This window comes from Pieris rapae, chromosome 5, assembly GCF_905147795.1.
Source record: "Pieris rapae chromosome 5, ilPieRapa1.1, whole genome shotgun sequence".
In the NCBI taxonomy this organism is placed as follows: Eukaryota; Metazoa; Arthropoda; class Insecta; order Lepidoptera; family Pieridae; genus Pieris; species Pieris rapae.
In genome coordinates, this window is record NC_059513.1 from 889,726 (window position 1) to 912,623 (window position 22,898).

At 34.8% G+C, this 22,898-nt stretch overlaps 3 protein-coding genes across 6 annotated transcripts in view; all 3 read left to right on the forward strand.

Moving 5' to 3' along the window:
* LOC110996799 (developmental protein eyes absent) overlaps positions 1-9,829 on the forward strand; it is a 44,374-nt gene extending 34,545 nt beyond the window's left edge. For all 4 annotated transcript variants that reach the window (XM_022264639.2, XM_022264643.2, XM_022264641.2 and 1 more), the window contains 12 exons: positions 538-800; positions 1,603-1,717; positions 2,981-3,085; positions 3,479-3,632; positions 3,926-4,079; positions 4,928-5,027; positions 5,304-5,475; positions 5,749-5,838; positions 6,003-6,214; positions 6,771-6,893; positions 7,079-7,200; positions 7,868-9,829. In XM_022264639.2, coding sequence (XP_022120331.1) covers positions 538-800; positions 1,603-1,717; positions 2,981-3,085; positions 3,479-3,632; positions 3,926-4,079; positions 4,928-5,027; positions 5,304-5,475; positions 5,749-5,838; positions 6,003-6,214; positions 6,771-6,893; positions 7,079-7,200; positions 7,868-8,049 — 1,792 coding nt within the window. In that variant the 3' untranslated portion in view covers positions 8,050-9,829. The remainder of the gene's footprint in view (positions 1-537; positions 801-1,602; positions 1,718-2,980; positions 3,086-3,478; positions 3,633-3,925; positions 4,080-4,927; positions 5,028-5,303; positions 5,476-5,748; positions 5,839-6,002; positions 6,215-6,770; positions 6,894-7,078; positions 7,201-7,867) is intronic.
* A 1,005-nt stretch (positions 9,830-10,834) lies between these two features.
* Positions 10,835-15,960, forward strand: LOC110996804 (intraflagellar transport protein 52 homolog). Its single transcript, XM_022264650.2, has 9 exons — positions 10,835-10,950; positions 11,269-11,486; positions 11,748-11,883; positions 12,144-12,292; positions 13,547-13,695; positions 14,260-14,407; positions 15,007-15,110; positions 15,259-15,400; positions 15,806-15,960. The coding sequence occupies exons 1-9, from the start codon at positions 10,835-10,837 to the stop codon at positions 15,958-15,960; spliced, it is 1,317 nt and encodes a 438-aa protein (XP_022120342.2).
* Positions 15,961-19,062: 3,102 nt separating this feature from the next.
* Positions 19,063-22,456, forward strand: LOC110996794 (transmembrane protease serine 11G-like). Its single transcript, XM_045628351.1, has 6 exons — positions 19,063-19,163; positions 19,397-19,558; positions 20,249-20,342; positions 20,678-20,836; positions 21,473-21,543; positions 22,263-22,456. The coding sequence occupies exons 2-6, from the start codon at positions 19,482-19,484 to the stop codon at positions 22,444-22,446; spliced, it is 585 nt and encodes a 194-aa protein (XP_045484307.1). The 5' UTR covers positions 19,063-19,163; positions 19,397-19,481; the 3' UTR covers positions 22,447-22,456.
* Positions 22,457-22,898: the final 442 nt, after the last annotated feature.

Genomic DNA, 22,898 nt, shown 5'->3' on the forward strand with positions numbered 1-22,898 from the left:
CAATTGATTGTAGAGCTCTTGCCAAAAGGAATCAAATTATATCGTTTCCGCAATTGTATTCAATAAATAAACAAATAACAGTCATAGTATCTTTAATTGTTAATTATAAAGTGGCGCTACTTTTTAGGTCTAGGCCTCAGATTTCTGTATAATCATTTGTCAAGACCGTGATCAGCCTCCTGTGACACGCTGTCGACATATTGTGTCTGAGACATTTCCTCACGATGCGAGCGCGACGTTAAATGCGCACAGAAAATCCATTGGTGCACCGGGTTTGAACCTACGACCTCAGAGATGAGAGTCGCACGCTGACTGGACCAACACTGCTCATCACCATTAATTTACCTTCTTATTTATGATGAAATTTTATGATGAAGTTGCGAATTCATCTGTAGGTATCTTCTCACATCTGATAAACTGACTCGAGTACTGATGAAGAAAAGTGGTATTAGAATTACAACAATATTTTTATAGGCTTCGTAAAATTAGATCAAATATTGTCAAAGAAAATCATATTAATACAAATATCTCTTACAGATTACAAAGTGAAGCGGCTAGTCCTGGATCAGAATCAACATCAGACTCCCCACCATCCTTGCTCCAGGATGCAAACCTTCCCGCACTGCTAGCCACCACCTACCCCAATACATCCACCAGCTCGCTAACCGGTGACGTCCTAGGCTTGTCTGAGGTGGAAAATCTCAACGGATGCCCCAGCTCATTGCCACTGCCATTGACCTCAACTGGCCTTTCCACCTCCACTTCTGCTGTGGCTTGGTTGATGAATGAAGATAGTACGGGTATGTTCTATTACACTAAATTATTTAGTACATTTAGTGGCGCCATCTCTTATCAATTTTTAAAGTTATAAAGTATCACTTTACTGAGTTCGATTCCCGGCGAAACAATAATTGTTTTGGTTTAAGCTTAGAAGACTTAATGGACTTAATAAAAGTTGATTAAAAAAGTGAGTCTCAACTAAAGTATCATTTATTAAAAGATTATCGCTTCATCTCTTATTTATTTGATTTTAATAGTGAACTAACTAATTGAGGCAGTGTATCGTTTATGCTGGCAGCATTTCTTCTCTGTAGATGATACTTTTTTTTTTTTTTTTTTTCCCTTTGGCTCTAACACTGTTTGTGCATTAGCCAGCGTCAAGTATGGGATTTTTATAATTCGTTGTTTTAATTATTTACAGTTTATGCATAATGAAAAAACTAAGGAAACCAAGATGATACTTATCGTAATTTATCGGGAATTTAGGATTGATGACACACCACAGACAGACTGCCAAATGTCAAAACTTCACCAGAGTAGAGTTAAGAAAGAAAAAAAATGCAGGAATTTTTAGTTTATTTAGTTTTGGAGTAACCTTGCCGCAAGATACACATGTTCTCAGGGTTCAGAAATAATTGAAAAAAAGTCATTATTTTATTTACAAAATGACCAGGAATACATAGACACAAAGGAAGCTAGTTAAATAAGAATACGTAATTTATTTAATAAAGACATTTTTTCTTTACAAAATGACCAGGAATACATAGACACAATGGAAGCTGGTTAAATAAGAATATTAACGAAATTTAATATTGTCCGCAGGTGGTGGTGTGAAGAGCGAAGTCCGAAGTCCAGGGCTTTGTGACGCGGACGTCGCCTTGTACGGGGAGACTCTACCGTACGACCAGTCCGCGTTGTCTTATCAGTATTACAATAGGTGAGTACCGATACACTATTTGTCCTACTTCATCCATCGACGTCCGCTCTAGTGATGAGTGAAACAAACGTATGAACTTCGCGGATTAAAAATGACCTAAACGCCAAATGTTTTTAGTTTAAATAACTCGTAAATAATAATAAAACAGCTAGTAAAAGTTCTCGGTCAAACTAATGTGCTATAATTGAATATTTTTTTTAGCTCGAATAAAAGTTACATAAAAGTTAGAGATAATTTTGTGATTTATCTGTATCTAGGATTTGTGTCTCTTTATTTGTATCTAGAAATATATTTTATTGTGTTTTTAATTGGAGTCAACCATTAAAATTATAGTAATGGATCACTGCACATTTATTGATTTTAATTCGTCTTCTTTGAAAATATGCGTAATTTTGGTTCGACCTTAGGCGTGGACTACTTATTTTTTACTATAGACAAACGGTATTTTTTTTTTAATAGGCCGACTAGGGACAAAGGTTTTAGCAATTTCAATATTATATACTATATATGGGGCCGGTATTTACTCATTCAAGTTTACTACATCAAACTATATCTACGGTATTTAGGTAAAACAAATGTTACAAAAAAAATACCAGAAATTTTGCAGATGATACAAAATAAGCAGAAAAAAACAAATTAGCGGATGGTGCGTGAAACAATTTTATTAATCACTATTATTATAGGAACCCGAAATAAACGGTCCGTTGAACTGAAGCCAATGAAGGAGATTAATTAGATTATTTTAGCTGTAATTAGGTTATAAAAGGTACTATTTATGTATATTACAGTAATCCTCCTATAACTCGGACCGCGTTATAGGAAATCGCGTTGTAATCCAAAAACTTGGAACACGAATTTAATTATATTAGTTGAAGGTGCAAAGGCACGAAAAGCTAAGCAAGTCCATAGACTTGAGAAATCATTATACATTTTACGCTACAGAAATATAACTTGAGAAATTTCGCAAAAAAATATGGGAGGCGGAAATCGCATTTCACGAAAACGCGTTATAGGGTTTATCTACTTCGATATGCAGACTACGGTAAGGTAACAGACAGCTAAATAAATGGCGATTTTTGTATTAAAAAAAGTTCGTATTTACTAACAATTTGTTAATTTCCACGTACCTAATCTTTTATAAAAAAAAATTTTACAACACAATTACATTTTATCACAGGTGACCTTATATTTGTTAAAATAATATAGCTCCCCACAGTTATAAAATATTTTTTATCAATTAATTAATTATTTATTTGTCCTCAGTATGCAACAATATGGCGGTGGAGGTGCTGCATCATCCTACGTCAGTTCCTCCTTGTACAACCAGCCCTATGGCGCTTACCCAACTGCGCACAATTCTAACAATAGGTACAATTATAATATACTTACATATATATATATTCGGTGTACTTGATAAATATTTGTTACACACAATTAGCTGATTGATTTTTACGAGCATTTCGTACATGGAGAAAAATTTCAGGACCTATTCTATCGCCACACTCCAAAAAAGTTCAGTGTTTTTTTTTCATTCTTTGTCATCGCTTCTTTAAATAGGGTCAAAATATGGAGTGGAGTTAAGTAGTTTATGTATCCATTTTGAAAGATCCATACGCGATTTAAAAAACTTAACTCACAAGAAAACAAATCTAAACACGGCCAATTTTTGGAATCCACCTCAAGACACTGACACAGCAATTCGTGTTGGGACAGGGCCTTAAACAAGTCTTAATGACTTATGATGACATGTTTTGTTTACAGGCCGTCGTGCAAAGGGACGCCAACGTACCTGAGTGCGTACGGCGTGGGCGGTGTCGGTACAGTACCGAGCGCAGGTTTTGGAACCCAACCATCCCCCTATGCGTATTCTTCGTATAACAGCGGACTGGCGCAGTCATTTTCAAATACCCAACAGGTATTTATTATATTGTTAGTTCGAAGATATCTTTTATTTTGTATATCTATTTACAAAATATAAGTACTTTGTTCAACCCAAAAGTACGTCAAAAGCACAAAATCCAAAAATTATTATCTAATTTCTAGTCAGAACTAAATCATAAAACTGGCATAGAGTTAAAACTAATGCCAAAAAAAAAATCAATAACATAGCAATGCTAATACTATGTAAATTATCTTGTTCGGTTATCTGGAGAGAGAGTTTATTTATTTTTATTTTTTTGTGATGTATGTTCTATATTTTTACCACAGGACTACGGAAGTTACGCAACCGGCTATGCAGATCACGGCGTTGCCCAATATGGCGGTTACTACGCAACCCCTAGTTATTCACCCTACGTTAGTTCACCAAGCAGCAGCGGTAGCGCAGGACACACTTCTTATCACCTCGGTGGTACTTTAGCAGGTCAGCAGATATCTTTACTAGATATATTATAATTTTGCTAGAAATACGTATAATAAAGGTAATTTAAAGCATAAGCTGCAAATGAAATATTATAATAATATGTTGTGTAATGTGTCCTGTGGCCCATAGTTGTGTAAAGCGCCACCTAGTGTATGTGTTATGATACATCCAAAAGGACAGACAATTGACTTATTCTTGTTTTATTTTGACATTGATTTTTGATTTCTAAAATGATAAATTATAATCTATAATTTACTTTCTTACTTATGATTTTTATTTGTTGATGTTTGTGTCCGTCACAGATTTAGATTTTAGTGTAAATTTATAATTTTATAAATTGTAATACGCTATAAAAATGAAATAGGAGTCTGTTTTAATAAATATAATAAAGCATTCCACTCAGTGAATTCCAATAGCGTTTAAAAGACAAGCCCAAAATGAATAAAGAAAACGAAGATTATCCCCCAAATAAAAGATTTAAAATTGACCGTCCTTTAGTGAGCTATGATGACGATTCAGATTATTGGCCTGATTCTGATGGTGATAGTGGTAAAAATAGCGTATTTATATAGTTAAAATTTCGTAGAACATTTCATGGGTTAGAATGCCAAAGATCTATAAACTTGTCTGAAACTTCATTTTATAGGTTGCAACTACTTTTTTTATTAATTCGGAAATTGGATATTTTTTATTTGAATACAATCTTTAAATCTCTAGTAGTCTGAATAGGTAGAATGTGTTAAGATAAACTGAATAACATACAATTTAATAGTAATTTAACTCTTTTGAAAGTATTGAGTACCTACTCATTTCTTACAAGTGTAAAATTAAATATACAATTATTTCAGATTCACCGTCAACAATGCTTCCATCAATTAATGACACACCTCTATCACCAATTAAAAATGAAATACATGCTGCCAGTAGAAGGTGTAGGGAAAACTCAGGGTGAGATTTTTACTAAATCTGTAGTAACTTACTGTTGTGTTCTTAATATGTTTCTTACAAAAGTTTTTATAACTAATAAAGTAGCATAATTTCTATAGTTTTTTTACCTTCCACACTGGCATCTGCGCTAATAGCTTCCATAGCTGAGCAAACTACTTAACAAGGATTTCTTTAAGGGTTTCTGGAACTTATTTCAAGTTTTGTAAGCAGTAGTCAAGCTACGAGTGTAAAAAACTTATTTTTGGTTGTTTATATATATTTTTGTAATGTTTACAGAGAAAGCACAGCATCAAGATCTCGTGGGCGAGGAAGGAGAAATACATCATCATCACCTGCCCAACATGTTCCTGAGCCAACTACCGAAAGAGTATTTATCTGGGATCTCGATGAGACAATTATCATATTCCACTCTCTGCTGACTGGAACATATGCTACAAAGTACAATAAGGTATGTCTTAAACTGACAGTTATGGTTAATTTCCTTCTGTAAACTTCAAATAATGATCATTTATACCTCATTGATACCTCCAAAGAAAATTTTCTGTTTAATGTTTTGATAAATAATGGGTAATTTTTCATTTTGAAGTGAGGAGTAATAAGTAGTGTTCTTATTTTATCATTATGTTTCATTGGTTTGTGAAAATTACGGAGTTGATAATTTTATAGGCATCATTGGCATACAACCAATAAATAATATAGTGTAATTTAAATATTATTTCAGGACACACAGCAAATAGTACAACTGGGCTTCAGAATGGAGGAGATGATTTTCAGTCTAGCAGACACACATTTCTTCTTCAATGATGTTGAGGTAATTTTTATTCTATTCTACGCTTCATATTATTGTAGTGAGTCTGTTGATTTATGATATAAATTATAAAAACAACTAACTGTTCTGTTGAATAAAACTGTTTCATAAATAAATGTAGTTTTTTTTATCAAAGTCGAAAATTATTTTACTCTATATAATTACAGGACTGTGACCAGGAACACATAGACGCTGTGGCAGCAGATGATAATGGCCAGGACTTATCTGCCTACAATTTCGCATCCGACGGTTTTCACGCAGGGGCAGCACCTAATGCAGGCTTATGCGCCCCTGGTGTAAGAGGCGGAGTAGATTGGATGAGAAAGTTAGCGTTTCGATACCGAAAAATTAAGGATACATACAATAACTATAGGAATAGGTAAGATTTATTTATTTTGTACTAAACAGAGGAATTAATTATTAATTAACCACTAGTTCTTGCCTCTCTTTCACATTCATCTTTAATGTTTGCTGCCAACATTTCTGAGTGACTCATTCACAAGTAGTATTGCTTAGTGGGTTGTGAGTTTACTTAGTTGTTAGTTAAATAAGTGCTAGTGAGTACTTATGAATAAAAAATGTGCGTGCGTATAAAGTGCACATGTCAGAAGTGAAACTTCTTTGTAAATTGATTAGTACCTACGTAAAAACCCCAAAAGATGAACATGGACCAGTCACTCCATGTAATTGAAAACATAAATAAATAAAAAATCTATGTTTACTGCACAAGACACATACATACATCAACCAATAGCGTGTATTCTTTCTCGATCTCACTTTCTCACTCTCCTTCAATCGGCCTCAATCACTCTCTCCCTTTTCTTTGACAAAAACGCTGCACATCTCCGTGACGTTCCGTAAAATTTTTACCCAAAAATATAAATTTATAACTAAAACACAGGAATTATAATAAATAATCGTGTTAATGTTTTCAGCGTGGGCGGCTTACTTGGACCAGCGAAACGTGAGCAGTGGTTACAATTACGAGCAGAACTGGAGCAAGGCACAGATAACTGGTTGACTTTGGCCTGCAAGTGTCTTAATATGATCAATTCTAGGTTGGTTATTTAATTTTTATACTATCGCAAAACGTTATTTATAAATTATTTAAATTGATTCTTTTCTTTTTAAAACAAAATTATATTTGTTTTTGGTTATCTCTCTGGGTAAAAATATAACTATATTTGGTTGGCAATTTAAAAAAAGTCTGGTTTATTAAAAAAAAATTATTTTTCTATTACAGAGAAAATTGCGTAAATGTATTGGTGACGACAACGCAGCTAGTACCAGCGTTAGCCAAGGTGTTGCTGTTCGGCCTCGGAGGAGTATTCCCTATCGAAAATATATATTCTGCTACCAAAACAGGTAAGATCCTAATTCCTTATAAGTTAGACCTCAGTTCTTATGGTTCGGTTCGTGTGGGGACAAAATTGTATTTAAAAAAAAATGAACGTGAGGCACTCGGGGTCTATTGCACTATGGCATAGCATTTTTTATCAACTAATGCAATTCTATTTATTTATTATTTTACAGTATTTTTTTTAAATTAATTTAATATATCACTCTACCAGACTCAGACTAATACGCCTATATAGTCGGTCTCACTCTAACGCGTACCGGCTGCACCAGCCGCTCGTCAGAGAAATGTGAATACGCTATATGCCGTCTGTCCCTCTCTAACACACCTGCCCTACGTCACTGATCTCGCCAGAGAACTGTGAATACGCAATATGCCGTTTGTCCCTCTCTAACACACCTGATTTACGTCACCGATCTCGCCAGACGTGACAGATGTGAGAGGCAGTATTCGTTCTGTCCCGCTCTAACCCGTATTGGCCGCACTTATATTACGTCATCGTGTTAGGTTTATTTTCGTTACGGTATTTCTTGATTCGGTCGCCGCGCTCAAAGCCCGCGATGAAATCTATGTATTAGCTGAACTTATTATATACACTTTTATATTTTACTTTTATATAACATTCTACCTAAGACCGTGTATGTATTCCTGGTATTTAAACAATACTTCTTCCAGGCAAGGAAACATGCTTCGAGAAAATCAAGCAGCGTTTTGGAGAGAGGTGTACCTATGTCGTAATAGGAGATGGACAAGACGAAGAGGCTGCGGCTAAAGCTAAGAATTATCCGTTTTGGCGGATATCCGGACACTCGGATATAGCGGCTCTATACAACGCATTGGATATGGGCTTCTTATGATCTGCTGTTACCCTGGTACATGGAAATTTGTATATAAACATTATCCTGCCGTGGATTCGATTTTTGAGTATTATTTTGATGTGGTGGTCCTCGCATTCCCCGGGGCTCTACTTTGGACATATACTTCTTATGTTTTTCTGATAACCTGGTATTTCGGTACAAGTTGTTTGAAAATCTATATTTTCTACATTTGAGCGTATTTATTAATTTAATTTACAAGCAGGCTTGGTTCTACTCACAGGAATTTCAGGGATTTTATAAATGAATATAGAAAATAACAAAAATGAAAAAATCTACTCTCATATTATTTATCTGTTATGATTTTTAAGGTCTTAATTTGGCCTAAAGTAAGCAAATAGTTTTTCTAACTTTCGTATTTTTTTACCTTACTCTCTGAAAATATTTTTATTCTAGACTCGCAATATGAACACTGACAATAGTATGAATAAGTTTACAAATAACTTTTAGAGTCAAGTTCATGGAGTTAACGACCCGTTTTTGAAAGCTTAATCGGACTGTTAAATTAACGATCAAATGTTTTATTTATTGTCATTCAAGTGGCTTTGACTACGACGTTGAAACATATCTAAAGTATATAAATAATTCATTTCTAATTTTACGGAGCTGGGATGAGGCGATTAAAAAATATCCGTTTCATTCGTTTTAAATTAATTTTGATTTGGAAAATTCTCGATTTTACAATATGTAACAAAAATCGTGTTCAAATGTTTTTTCTTTACTAAATTAAAACGCACACAATAAAATCAATACTCCAACAACTTCTTACGTCCTGGTAATATTCAAATATAATGTCTTGGTAATTTCTGAGAATTAAATCAACTCATATTATAAATAAGTACGTCCCGTATTTATTTGTAAACCAGTATTTTTAGGATATATATATGTAAAAGATTTTTGTTACATAATGTATTGTTCCACCGGCTCCCACATTGAAAGCTCAAACGCAGCTCAAAGTCCTTATGTAAATAGATGTAGATTCTCTAGGTAACCATTCCTAAGTTTTAATATAAGTATATGTACAGAATTATTTTTAGTGAAACTTTTTAGAGAATTATATTCTGTGGGCCGCCGCTTTTATTAATTATTTATTAGCACAACATTTTCTACACTTGATTTTTTATCCGATGTTAAAGATTCCGTCATAAAAAAGCTAATCTGATAAATCTGAAAGGTTTTAAACGATTGTTATTAATTTTGAAACAACATGTTTGTTTACACTTCGCCGTTGAATTCATCCGCCATTTTGAATTAAGCTAGTCGTAAATTATATATCAAACGTGGCATTTTTGTGACAGAATCTTTTAATTTGTGCTAAACCACCCAAATTCTGTATCTTTGTAAGAACCATTTACCCCCTTTTTCATTAAAAATATGTTTTATGAAAGTCATCTCTTTGAGTCACATCTTATTTGATTTAAAGAGACGAATTTACAGTACTTTAGTAGCAAACTGCATTTTTATGAATAACGGGGTTTTGTAGAGATTAGCACAATATTTTTTATCGCAATAGGGTAACACTGGCTGAAAAATGTAACAGATTACAAAAGAAAGTAAATAGACTACGAAGATATATTTTAATTGTAAAAACAGTACAATTTATTTTCCGGTCTTGTATGATTTTGGCTGATACGATTCTAGCAATATTCGTAATGTTTTAGTAAATTTTATTATAAATGTAAATACAATTTATGCGTAATTAATTATACTGAAATCGTTACAGAATTATTCAAATGTGAATAAATATATTATTTCATATTTATATTGGTTTTTATTTTAGTGTAAGTAGGCGTAGAGGACACCCTAGTATGTGGGTGCTTCCAATACTAAAATCAAGAGAACAGCATGGCATATTTCATAAAATGTTTTTCAACTACATGCTGTATAATGTCCGTGATTTCATTTGATGAATAAGTTTCGGTTGCCTTCCGAGAGGAACCGTTCCACAACTGCGCGTTTTTCCAGGCAGTTTTTGCCGCGCACCACCACTCTGTGGAACCAGCTGCCTACTGAAGTATTTCCGAACCAATTCGACTTAGGGTCCTTCAAGAAATGAGCGTACCAATTCTTAAAAGGCCGGCAACGCACTCGCGAGCCCTCTGGCATTGAGGGAGTCCATGGGCGGCGGTATCACTTAACATCAGCTGAGCCTCCTGCCCGTTAGCCCCCTGTTCTATAAAAAAAAAAAAAAAAAAAGGAAGGGATTGGTACTCAGCGGGGAGGGAGTGTCGTGCGATCGGCAGCAACCTCTTGTAACGGTCCGTCACTAATCGGACGGTAATCGAAAGAATTGCCAAAAATAACTCTTCTCAAGCCACCAGGAGATAACAAACACGTCTCCTATAATGGACCCGGACATCAAACGGAACACATTATTTAAACATTTTACGGAAAAATAAAATTTGTATGTTGTTTCCTAAGACGCTCGAGGTCTTGCTTTAGCGGGATAAAAGTTAGTTTCAGTTGCAAACATCGGGCGCTGGCGGCGGTATTACGTTGTGAAATTCGCGTTGAAATTGGATACTAGCGATTTGGGCGGAATCGGAAACTATGTACTCTCGTAATGGACCACGGACGTTTTAGGAAACGGAATAGAAATTTAATATTTAGGTAAACGTTTTATATAATTTCTACATAACTCAACTGTGATAACAGTCGTGCTGCCATACAAAAATATTCCCCACAGACAACAGATAAAATGTTACCCGTTGCTTAGCAACGAATATTACAACAACAACAATCGAGACAAATATTTTAAAAGAATAAAATGAAGTCCATTATAAATACAATATTATTTGATGTGTCTAAAAATGAGATGTTTAAAATTAACGAGAACTTTAAAATGCTGCATCGAAAGTTGAAGACAACATGGAAGGTGATGATGTAAGTAGACTTTTGCAGGAAATTCTTAATTACGTATATACTACTTCCTAGTAGCTATGTAAGCCTGGTAAATATGTCGTTGTCTACTAAAGTGGTGCGTTTAAACTCCAACTGTGCACCACAGTAGATACTTTAGAATTCTGCATCTGCTTTATGATAATCTTCTTTATAAGCCATGTTAGGGTTTCTGTTCGTATGACGCGATTAACCATATTATATCGAGCTTCACCTTCAATCTTAGGGTAGAGTCAGCATAACTCAACAAATGTTGCCTACCCTCATAAAAAGTTAAACAAAAGCATTATAACTTAATTTTAGAAACCGTGAAGAACTTTCGCCTTCAATACTCCAAGACGTCAAAATACTTGTCGTACCAGGACCTCAGAACGTCTTCAATGATGATGAGTTAGCAGCGCTTAAAAGTATCGTGGAGAGGGGGGATTCTGTGCTAGTCCTCATGACTGATGGAGGAGAAGAAAGAATGAATACTAATATCAATTTCTTTCTAGAGGAATATGGAATCGTTGTGAATAATGGTACTATACGTTTTATTATCGAAGAAGTATAAAGACTGATAAATTGTGGTATTAATGAAGATCCTTTGCGCATACCAGTAGTATATGATTTTCTTACCTTCTCTGTTTATGGACTTACCGCACACTGCGTATCGTAAATGTCAAGTGTTTAAAATAAAAAAGAAAATAAGGTTACACTAGAAATTATTATTTAAAAGTCGTTTATTTATTTAACAACATACAATATGTTATATTATATACTAGAACATATAAAACTTCCAGATTGTGTGGTTCGGGCGAAGTACCACAAGTTCTACCACCCAAAGGAATGTCATATCTCAAACGGTATTCTAAACCGAGCAATTACCAAATTCATTATGAAAATGCCAAACTACACAAGTGAATCAGATGATTTTCTGTAAGTATTATTAAATTAATGACAAGGTTCCAACCACAGCTTTCCTTGAAAGTCGTGTATCTGAGTCCAAGAACGTATGAACTAGTCTGGCAGCCCCGCTTACAATTCATACTTGCCTAGTATATTAATCTGGATCTATGTACAATTGTCTGACATATATATATATATGTCATATGACATCAGTGTGTATGTTATCGTATTCTTCTCATCTCATCCTCCTTTTCATATCGCTCGCTTATATCACAAATGAAATTTTCCAGTGAAGATCCCCCAGCACCAAACTTCATTTACCCATATGGTGCAACGCTTACAGTTAAAAAGCCAGCTGTAGCGATTCTATCCAGCAGTGATGTATGCTATCCTGTCAAAAGACCGGTTGCAGCTTTATACACTTCGGAGAAGACAGGAGGTATTCATTTATTTGTTACTTGAGGATATGGAAGTTTGCTACACCAAATGTAGAATGACAAAAGCGTGGGGATACAGTTAGGTGTTGGAACTGCATATGGATAAACTTCGTATGAAATTACAGCATGCGTAGACTCAGTATCCGCACTTAGGCGCCTATTTGGACCGTAGTTGGTAAGTGGAACTAATTAAGCCAGCCTAGCTCTAGAAAATTCCTGGGCACTTCGCAAGCTTCATGCCCGCCTTCCAGTGCGTAAGTGTTGACCGAAATATATTTGACTGGCGGAATGGAGTTTGAAATGATAATAGTTGTTGCCTCAGTTTTGGTGGAAGCACATGCAAGAAAGTCATCGTTATGAGTGTAGCTGGGTCCGTAAAGGGGTCCGTTTCGCTCGCAGTGGAAGGCTGGCATGACGGAGCTTAGCCACAGCCACCCATTACAGGACTACGTGGGTGACTAATGAAACAGCCTAAACAGTCCCTTGTTAAGGGACTGGTTAAATCGTTAAATTTGAAAATGTTAACTACGAAATTTAAATACACCGTAATCAATGAGACATTTGAGCTGGAATTTGGGAAACTAATTCATCGGTATTTATATCCTTTCCACTGATACAAATACGTAAATAATTTTCCAAGTTATACGTTGATTGACTCTCGGCAATAAAGAGAACTGTTCGCATTTATAATTAATTCCAAACGCAAATCAATCTTCTTGCAGCTCAGAAAGAGCTGCGGAAAATTGTCTTCATCATCATCACTACATATTATAAAACAAAGTCGCTTTCCCTCTCCCTATATCCCTTTGTATGCTTAAATCTTTGAAACTACGCAACGGATTTTCATGCGGTTTTTTTAATAGATAGAGTGCTTCAAGAGGAAGGTTTATATGTATAATAACATCCATTAAATAGTGGAGAAGTACTGTTATTTTTGAGGTTTCTAATGTGATGTCGTAAATAATTACATTTTTTCCGCTTACATTGCAAACGCAGGCTGAACCCAACGAGTTTTATCAAAATAATGTACTAAGTATTGTACACATTGAAAAGGTCTACAGAAAAGTCCATGATGGTATATGTCTATCTCTTATGGATAACCCACATTTTTATATACAACGTTCACAGATTTTCTGTAGTGTATTTAGTATCAGCATTGCACCCGTGCGAAGCCGGGGCGGGTCGCTAGTAGATTATAATTTGAAGTTTTTTTGTCATCGTGTATATTTGAATAAGAATAAACCTGTATTTTACAGGTAAGCTCTTCGTGATGGGTTCAGGTCATTTCTTTACGGATCAGTATTTGGACTGTGAATGTAACGATCTCATACGTGAGTTAATGTTCAACTATCTCGGAGGAGTGACTGACTTGCATCTCAACCCAGTCGATGTGGATGATCCTGATGTAAGAATCTCTTATGAATTTATGCTCTCCGAGTATGGTGTCAATAATCACAATTCATACCAGGAGATTTGTTTATTTAAACGTAATTTTGACGGATAAATTTACAAAAAATAATAAAATTATTTATTTTTGTTACTTATATCATCTATTTTGATTTTTTGTGCAATAAATATTGCCTTGCAATCGAAGCCAGACTTAATACAATTTATTTTATAAATTAAAAAAGCAACATTACAATAAATGAAAACTTTTAGGGACACACAAAATTAAGAATGAAATCTGCTTTAATTTAAGTTGATAACTAATGATAACAGAATTCTTACAGTCTAAATTTCATAGATAGATTATAAATGATAAGCAAGTTTTTGAAAAGATAGCGATCTGAGAAATTATGAGTAAGAGAGATTGAAAGGGATTTAGGGGAAACTTTTTTAGCTATGAAATGCCACTAGACGGTGCTAAGAAATGCATAAGATAATTAAAATTGCAGAGGTGATTGAAAGTACTACGTATGCCATAATCATTTAAGAATCTTGTTTTTACATGTACATAGATTTTTTGCAGGTAAACGAATACCGTACCTTGGGTGATGTACTATGGCTTAGTACTTTGCTTCTGCCGGAGCCAGCGAGTTCCCCACCACCAAGGTTAACGCCGCTTCATCCTCACGCCCTCTTCACATGGAGACTATTTTCTCTCAATCTCTCGCATTGTAAGTGGTTAGATTAATAGGAGAATATATGTTTACTGTTTTATGACAAGGTGCAGTTCTCGGTTACAAAAAAATGAAGTATCTTAAGACCGGGCCATTGTTTTTATTTAACATATATATATATATGTATGTATTTTCTAGTGAATTGATGAATAGATTAAGTTAACAGCCTAGCCAATAACTAAATACTAAACGGCGCGGTTTAGTTAAACTAGCCCCCTGAAGGATGTTCAGCCAGTTTATCAAACAGATTGATTGTTAATTTAGACACATTCTGCCACTCTCAAACTCGAAACGAAACTCTTCAAACTGTCAATATGGCGTCGGCAAACCACAATTTTGATGGTGTATGTTTCATCTTTTTTATTTCTGCCAAATAATGACTCTTTCGTACCAATGGCCTAAGCATTAGCCAGCCAGTTTATTTTTAATTATCTGGTGGATATTATCGGCTGATTATCTTTCAGGCCGCTAGTTATATGGAGCCGTTTAGTTAAAAGCCTAGGCTGTTAATTGAACGGTTAATTAAGCTAGTTGACTGCGACATATATATATTTAACATGTTAATTAGTTTATTAATTTTTAATTCCATATTCCAGTACCCGAAGTATTAGGACTATATGAGGAGTTAGGAGTAAAACATGAACCACTTCGGCTGATCGCACCGCAGTTTGAAACGCCATTTCCACCTTTACAATTAGCTGTAAGCGCATAATCTTGACATTACTTATTCAAAGAAATATATTTTACTAATTCAGCTTATGTACGAAACACAACTATTATCTCGATGCACCTCAAAACTATTAAGACATTAATGTGTTGAAAGAACGTTTAAAATGAATATTTTTTAGGTTTTCGCTCCAACGTTTCGAGAGCCACCTCCACCACCATTGGAGCTGTTTGACCTCGACGAAGCCTTTTCTTCAGAAAAATCGCAACTTGCAAGACTTGCAAACAAGTGTCTGCAGCCAAATAGCAATAGGATGGCACAAGGTATCGAGTTCACACGATTACACTGGCATGAATGGAAATCACTTTCAGTCGGCTTCTAGTATCCTGGTACAATGTACCCACTTTGGTGGGCGATAGAGTCTGACAAATCCGTTTAGAGATAGATCATTTCAGCTAATTAATTAATTGTATGTATGAAATTGTTGTTCAGATTAAAATACCTTCAGCCGAATTTCATCATCGGACGTCGAGGCAGAATACGAAATTCCACCTGTAACAAACTCGACGTTCCTCGTTACACAACTAAACGGTTTTAAGGCAATTTTTGCCACGCTACTGGTGTCCACTGAAGTATTTCCGAACCAATCGACTTAGTGTTCTTCAAGAAAAGTGGGCACCAATCGGTTTTCGGTTCGGCAGTACCAAAAAATGCTTGTTATTTTACAGGTGATGGACAACTAGAAAATGAACTAGAGTACTTCATACGAGAATGTGGACGCGCTGTGCGATTGACGAAATCCCAGAACCAAGCCGCAAAACAAGTGCTGCACCAACTTGGTTTACAACTAGCAACGTTTAAGAAAATTGCGCCTAAAGATTAATCTTAAGATTAAATAATATATTATTCAATATATGTTTTATTTTACAACTTTAATACTCCTATGGAAGAGATAATTTAAGTCTATCTTAACTCCTTATTTTATATTGATAACGTATATATAATTGGTGATTTAATTCAAAGACATAAACGAAGCAAATATCGTTTAATCATCTGGATAAAACCATGGGCGTGAATTTGTGGGGTTCTGGGCTATTACGGGGAAGTCACAAAAAATACACCGACCGAAAATTAGAGACGCACATCGCACAAGGGTTAATTATTGATCTCAGTGCTACCTTATGATTGAAAATGACCTATAAATATTGGCCATACCTAACTCATGTTGATACGGCTAGATTTTTTTATTTTAGTAACTTTCATGTTTCACAGATTTGTACGGCTTATCATGGTGGTAATGCAGGTATCGAAACTATTTTCATCCTGCAGAAGGGAGCTATTCGTGCAATGTAGGGAATCTCAAAGATAAATTCAAGGAAAGACTATTTAAAGTTACTAATTACTTTTTGGAAAAGGGGTATTTTATTTTCTTTAATAAAATCCTAGAGGCTCTTTTATCTTCTTTATGCCTTTTAATACATTTCATTAAAGATAAGCTGTGTGAAAAGGCTTACTATAAAGTAAACAATTATCTTGTTGATAAAGGGGCCTGGAACTAATGACAGACAGGTTACTTCTAATTAATTTGCGGTATTTGTTTTAAAATTAGTCTTGATTGCCTTAAAAGAAGTTCTGATATTCAACTTTAAGATAAGTGTAGAAAGAACAGTCATCGATACATTCATAATTGTCTATCATATTGATGACAAACGAACTTTCTAATCTTTGGTTGAAAATTTAAAAAAAACAATTTTACAAAAATAACAGACGTAACACGGTAACACCCTCAATAAAGGTAAAGTGGAAGTGCCCGCTTTAGTGATTTTAGATGGGTCAAAAAGGTTACTTGAAATACCTTAATGGGAAGAAAAGAGAATGGATGCGCACCAGAATCCTGGGAAGATAAAATAAAAGAGATAGCGGCGAATGATTGGAAAATAGTAGATAAGAGATAAATAGAACAATTAAGAGTAGGAATCATTCAGTCAAAGGTAGTGTGTTAATATTAAAATAATAACATACTTAATGTATTCATACTCGAAAAAAGGCAATGATTTTAAAGATGCACGTACAAAGTCATGAAGAGCACATATGGAGGTTTCAGTGGTAAAGTGAAATATCAAATGGAAAAGTTATCGCTCAATTTCAGTCAACTATAGAAAAACAATAAAATGATCATAAAATATCAGAAGTTAACTGGAATTTAGTTATTCCAGCCATGAAGACTGCAATTGTATTTCTTATATATTTTATAATTTGTGTTGTTTGTGATTTCGACGATTCCACAAAAAAACTACCAAAAATATATAGAGGTGTACGGATTTTTAATCCTAAAAAATTCTCTAAAATAAAATATTTAGATCGAGGAGTCGAAAGACGTGATAATATAGAAACGAAGAAATCATATACAGTATTTTCGCCTATTTCCGTTGTGAAACAGAATGTACCCGACAGTCCATATTTCAACCCAGACAACAACGTGGGCGTCAAACCGAGAGTAAAAAAAATCTTACATGAACACGACGCTCATTTTATTCAAAAACGATCCGCTGATGCAAGAAAGAGAGGTATTGCTCTTGAAATAGACAACACAACTGTAGCAAAGGACGCAAAACAGCCAGGTCCAGCTAAAGGCAAGGACGGACATCCAAAGAAACAATCTAAAATCAATCATCCTAAATCTGGTCAAAGAACTCATAAACACCACAAGAGTCATCACAGATCGCAAAGCAACAGGCATAATGTAGATAAACATTTAAAATCGGGATTAAAACGCACCAAACATAAGAGAAACAAAAAGAACACAAGAAATAAAGTAAGACAAAATAAAAACGCGAGGCACGGCAAAGGTAATTAAAATAATAAATGTGAAAATGTGTATTTTTAATTATCCAAAATATTATTTACAATGGATTTGGTTTTTTTCTTTAATAACTTATACTTTATATCGATAAATATACGTTGTTTTCGTAAAAGGATTGAACCTTTGTACCACGACCACAGATGAACATATATCTTAAACGCTGCTCTGTGCGTTTCTATTATCTATCAATACAGGGAGCCAACTCGAGTATGAAAAAAATAGTGTATACCCTTACTGTAGCTGCCAACTGAAGTATTTCCGAACCAATTCGAATTCGACGGGTCCTTCAAGAAAAGAGCGTACCAATTCTTAAAAGGCTGGCAACGCCCTCGCGAGCCCTCTGGCATTGAGAGTGTCCATGGGCGGCGGTATCACATAACATCAGGTGAGCCTCCTGCCCGTTTGCCCCCTGTTCCATAAAAAAACGTAAACATTCCATAGCCTCTAAATCATATGGATATGGCTTTTAAAATCTTGTCCATTAAAAATAACATCAAAACACGAAATTGAAAAATCTCTCTTGAGACATAAACCTTAGTGGAAACTTCTCGAAGTTTTTAGAAATTCAAAGCAATACTTTTTTATTTCATATTCTATAGACATTTCAGAGCCTATAGTGAGCAATTCTCTCTCCGATAAATAAAATCGCACTAATGATGTCTCGAGTAGAATCTTAGAAAATGGCGGCTGACCGAATTTGGCTGCCATTTTGTTTTAAAACACTCATTAACGAAATTGAATTAATTCAAGGTTAAACACAACCCGAACGATCTTACATAAACATCTTAATTTAATACAATTATTATAAACTCATTTAAGTCTAAAACACTTTACAACATTTACAAATATATAAAACACTTATTAAAAATTTCCTTATAGTCCGAAATCGTCGCTTAATTGCAAGTAAAGATGCCATGATAGAAGATTATCCTTATGTCGTTTCGATCCAAAAAGCAAGAGAACATTGGTGCGCTGGCGCATTGCTCAATCCACGACTTGTGATAACAACAGCCAATTGTATATGGAAGTGAGTTGCAAAAGTTATTGAAAAATAATAATATTATAGATTTAATGGCATTGTGAAATTCGGTTTTTATAGGTTTATTCCGTGGTTGACGTTGACTTGACGTGGTCTTTGACCATATTGGTCATTTCATGAATTGCAAAACATTGTTGTTCATTTATAGAAATTAAAAGGGGATTTCATGATATGACTAAATAAGGTTAATTTTCATTATTAGAACATATTGGAAATATTATGAGAGCAGTTGCTAGGCCAATGTCCAGTAGTATCAACATATATATATATATATACCTACCCAGACCGAAAAAGTTTGTAGCAGTGTTTAATATATTTATAATTTAAATAATAATACATTCTATGTATAATTTTTTTTATATTAAACCGGTAGCAGACATCTCCTTTTAAAGTAACTTAATATAAATTTCTTCCTAGATCAAACCGTGTGAGCAGACTAAAGGTCCGAGCCGGTTCCCGCTACATAGACCGGGGAGGTCAGGTAGCCAGGATTCAGGAAGTAATGAAACATCCCTATTGGAGCATCAGAAAGAATCCAGACTTCGACATCGGCTTGCTGCTGTTGGACAGGAATATCAAGTACATAATGAGTTTATCATAGAACTTAAAAATCTTTACCTTCCCGTTGGGGTATAACGTTGTTTCCTTCTAATCCGAATTGAATATGCTGCTGTCGTGATAACGTCTAGTAATTCGATGGAGCCGGCTGCATGCACCAATAAACATGACGTATGCGTTACCTCGCTCTGAGGCGTTCCGTTCCATGCTTGAAGTGCAAGCGAGAGCGCGGAACGAGCGACAAAGAGGCACAATCGGCCTTCGCGTTCTGGACCGATATCTGTCTGTTCTACTTGATGGCCGAGCAGCCAAACTCGGTACAAATAAAAGTTATGATCAATTCAATTGTGATTTCCATTTAACACCTTCACTATATCCATACAAAATATCTATCAAACAAATAAAAATAAACATTTCTTTTGAAAAATGCAACCATTCCATCAGCATTTTCTTATGACGTTGTCACGTTCAACTATCGTCAGTAAACCGACTTTACAGGCAACAGATTTTTCTATATTTTGTTTATTTTTAGGACCCGTGGGGGTAATTATGTACATAATAGTCTCCCATATTCATTTATTTTAGTATGAGAGAGTAATTTGATTTTTTCCTTTATTGAGTTATTTAAAGTAACAAGTTTTTTTTCCTTAATAAATCTGTTACACTTTGAAGACAAATAATGTTTTTTTTAAAATTCTGTTTGTCAATTAGGTTTTCAGATAAAACACACGCGGTAGATCTTCCAAATATTGCCATGTACCCGCCTTTTGAAGACGCCTGGGTGACGAGTTGGGGCGCAGAAAGAGTAAGAGTCCACCTATCTTTAATAACGACATCTAACATAGTAGTAATATAATAGTATTATATGCATTGTCTTACCAAAGAACCCCTACACCTCTACCCCTCCTAGTGCTACCTAAAAACTAGTTCTGCAGGCATGGACATTTGTTCGAGATTCTTGCCGGTATCTTCACTAACACTCACTAACGAGGACGTTGTGCCTACTGAATGCTGTCTCCAACACTATCGACATTTCATATGTGATATTGTGTATATTTTGTGTTCAATATTTATTATTCTGAACATTATCGTTTTCGCATAGTCTTTAAGGATGTATGTAAATAAATAAATACATTTCAGCGTGATGGAGTATTCGAGAACAAGGGCATGGCCCTCCAAGTGTACCACGCTCGTTTGATGGACCAAGACAAATGCAACAATGTAACGCAGAGATTTGGTGTGGCCGTATCGAATAATTTCATTTGCCTGTCCCAAATGGGCAGAAGGGCGCCTTGTACTGTTAGTATAGAGATAAATATTTGTTTAAATGGCTCTGATTTCTATATATATATATATATTTTTATATAGGGACCCCTATAAGGCAGGCAATCAGGCAGATAAGCCTATATACAGTATAAGTATATATTAAAAACAAAGAATTGTCCTATATCAGCAGGAGGCATAGTGAAATTACTAATCACGCACTTACATTCTCGTGGGAACAACACGCTAATACATAGACATATAACTATTAAAACGTCTTTGGATACCTGACATTTTAGGGATGGAACTTCTTCTTATAGTGCCATCTCCTTGCGAAGGTTGACGATCATAATGGCTAGTTTAATTTTGGATGCCGCGTTTCGAGTTACGTACGTACGTTATATTTACCAAAATCAAAGGTCCCTACTGAATTTTGTATTTAATAACGACGTCATCGTCTGTTACAACTATCGGTTTTTACGACGAGTAGTCACTTCTAAGTTAACAGATTTTGACTATATTATGTATTGCATCTTTGGCTATATCTTTAGTATAATTGTTTTTTTGTGTTAGCTGCAGGATTACAAAATAAACAAACAAAACTTTTCTAATAAAATCACGACCTGTTCCAACTTCAACAACGCATGAATAATAATAATAAAAATGTTCTAGCGTGATACTGGAGCACCTGCAGTAAGCGATGGTATACTCTGGGGGCTGGCTTCCTGGGGTCTTCGAAAGTTGTAAGTCGAATAAAATCTCCTATTTTTTACTAGACGTCATTATAACCTGGTTTTGGGGAGTTTTTTTTAATGGCAATAGTTATAACTTTATGGTGAGTTGGTTTTCGGATTGGTAGAACTTTTTTTTTAATTTATTAATTTATTAGCCGGATACGAAGTCCATTGGCACAAAACATTTTTGGTATACCATTGGTGGATAGTGTTTCCATCATAGGGTATGGGAAATGAATTTAATAAATATCCGGATAATAAGATAATGTAGTAAACACATGTACATATCAAACTCAAAATAACTTTATTCATATAGATAAATAAGTATACTTACGAACCTCAACAGTAAGGATATTAATAAATTTCTTAATTTAAATTTACAAGGTTGTAGAGCGGACAAGAAGAACTGGCAAGAATCTCTCCGCCACTGTTTTTAACCCCAAGTTTTGAGTCAAAAAAATTGTTTGAATTAGAATAACAATCCCAAGGATTAAGATCATTTAAAAGTCAAATTTATAAAAAGCTTTATTGATTAAAATGTATTCAGTGGTAATTCTCTAATTTCGCTTGGGAGTTTGTTGTCCATATAAAGAGTGGTTTATCTTCTGGTTGGTCGTACGATTAGATTAGTTTTGTTTAGAGTGGTGAAAGTCACAATTCGTTTTAAAATCGTATGTTAGCATATTGGAGCCGTCAATTGTCATTTCATTATTCTTTGTTAATTTCAGATGCGGCACAGAAAGGTACCCCGCAATGTTCTCCTACCTCGGATCAAGATCTAATTTGGACTTTATAACGAATGCAACACACTACCTTATGTCTGACAAACGACATTATGCGTTCATGGATAAATTTGTGTTAAATAAGGCCGATACAACAGAGGCACCTACGACTAGCCATTTAGAATATTAAAAACAAACTATTTTGGACTTTTCTTGCTCCTACGAAACAAAATTTGACACTACACACATCAATAAGTTTTGTAAAACTAATTATTAGAATCCTCACTGTCCCAATCTGATCACTATCGCTATAGCTTAAAGATATTAATTGTAAGGCCATTTTATTATTAGTAATCCGAGATAATTGGGGGATTGCAAATGCACATTTTTTCACCCGTCATACAAATAGTAAAAAAATTAAGATATTGGCACAGTTGAACTGTCATTTTCATACAAAGGTCTATCCACAGACACGATAGCTTGTATCGAAAGATGGCTATTACAATCCGTCGATTGTTTATTGGCACACTTTTTACAACATTTGGATTTCTAGTTCTTTTTTATTTTCATCTAGATGGTCAAAATTAAGTTATTGCGTTCGGGCGTAAGAGGTCCTCTGAGAGAGAACCTCTGAGCTGGACT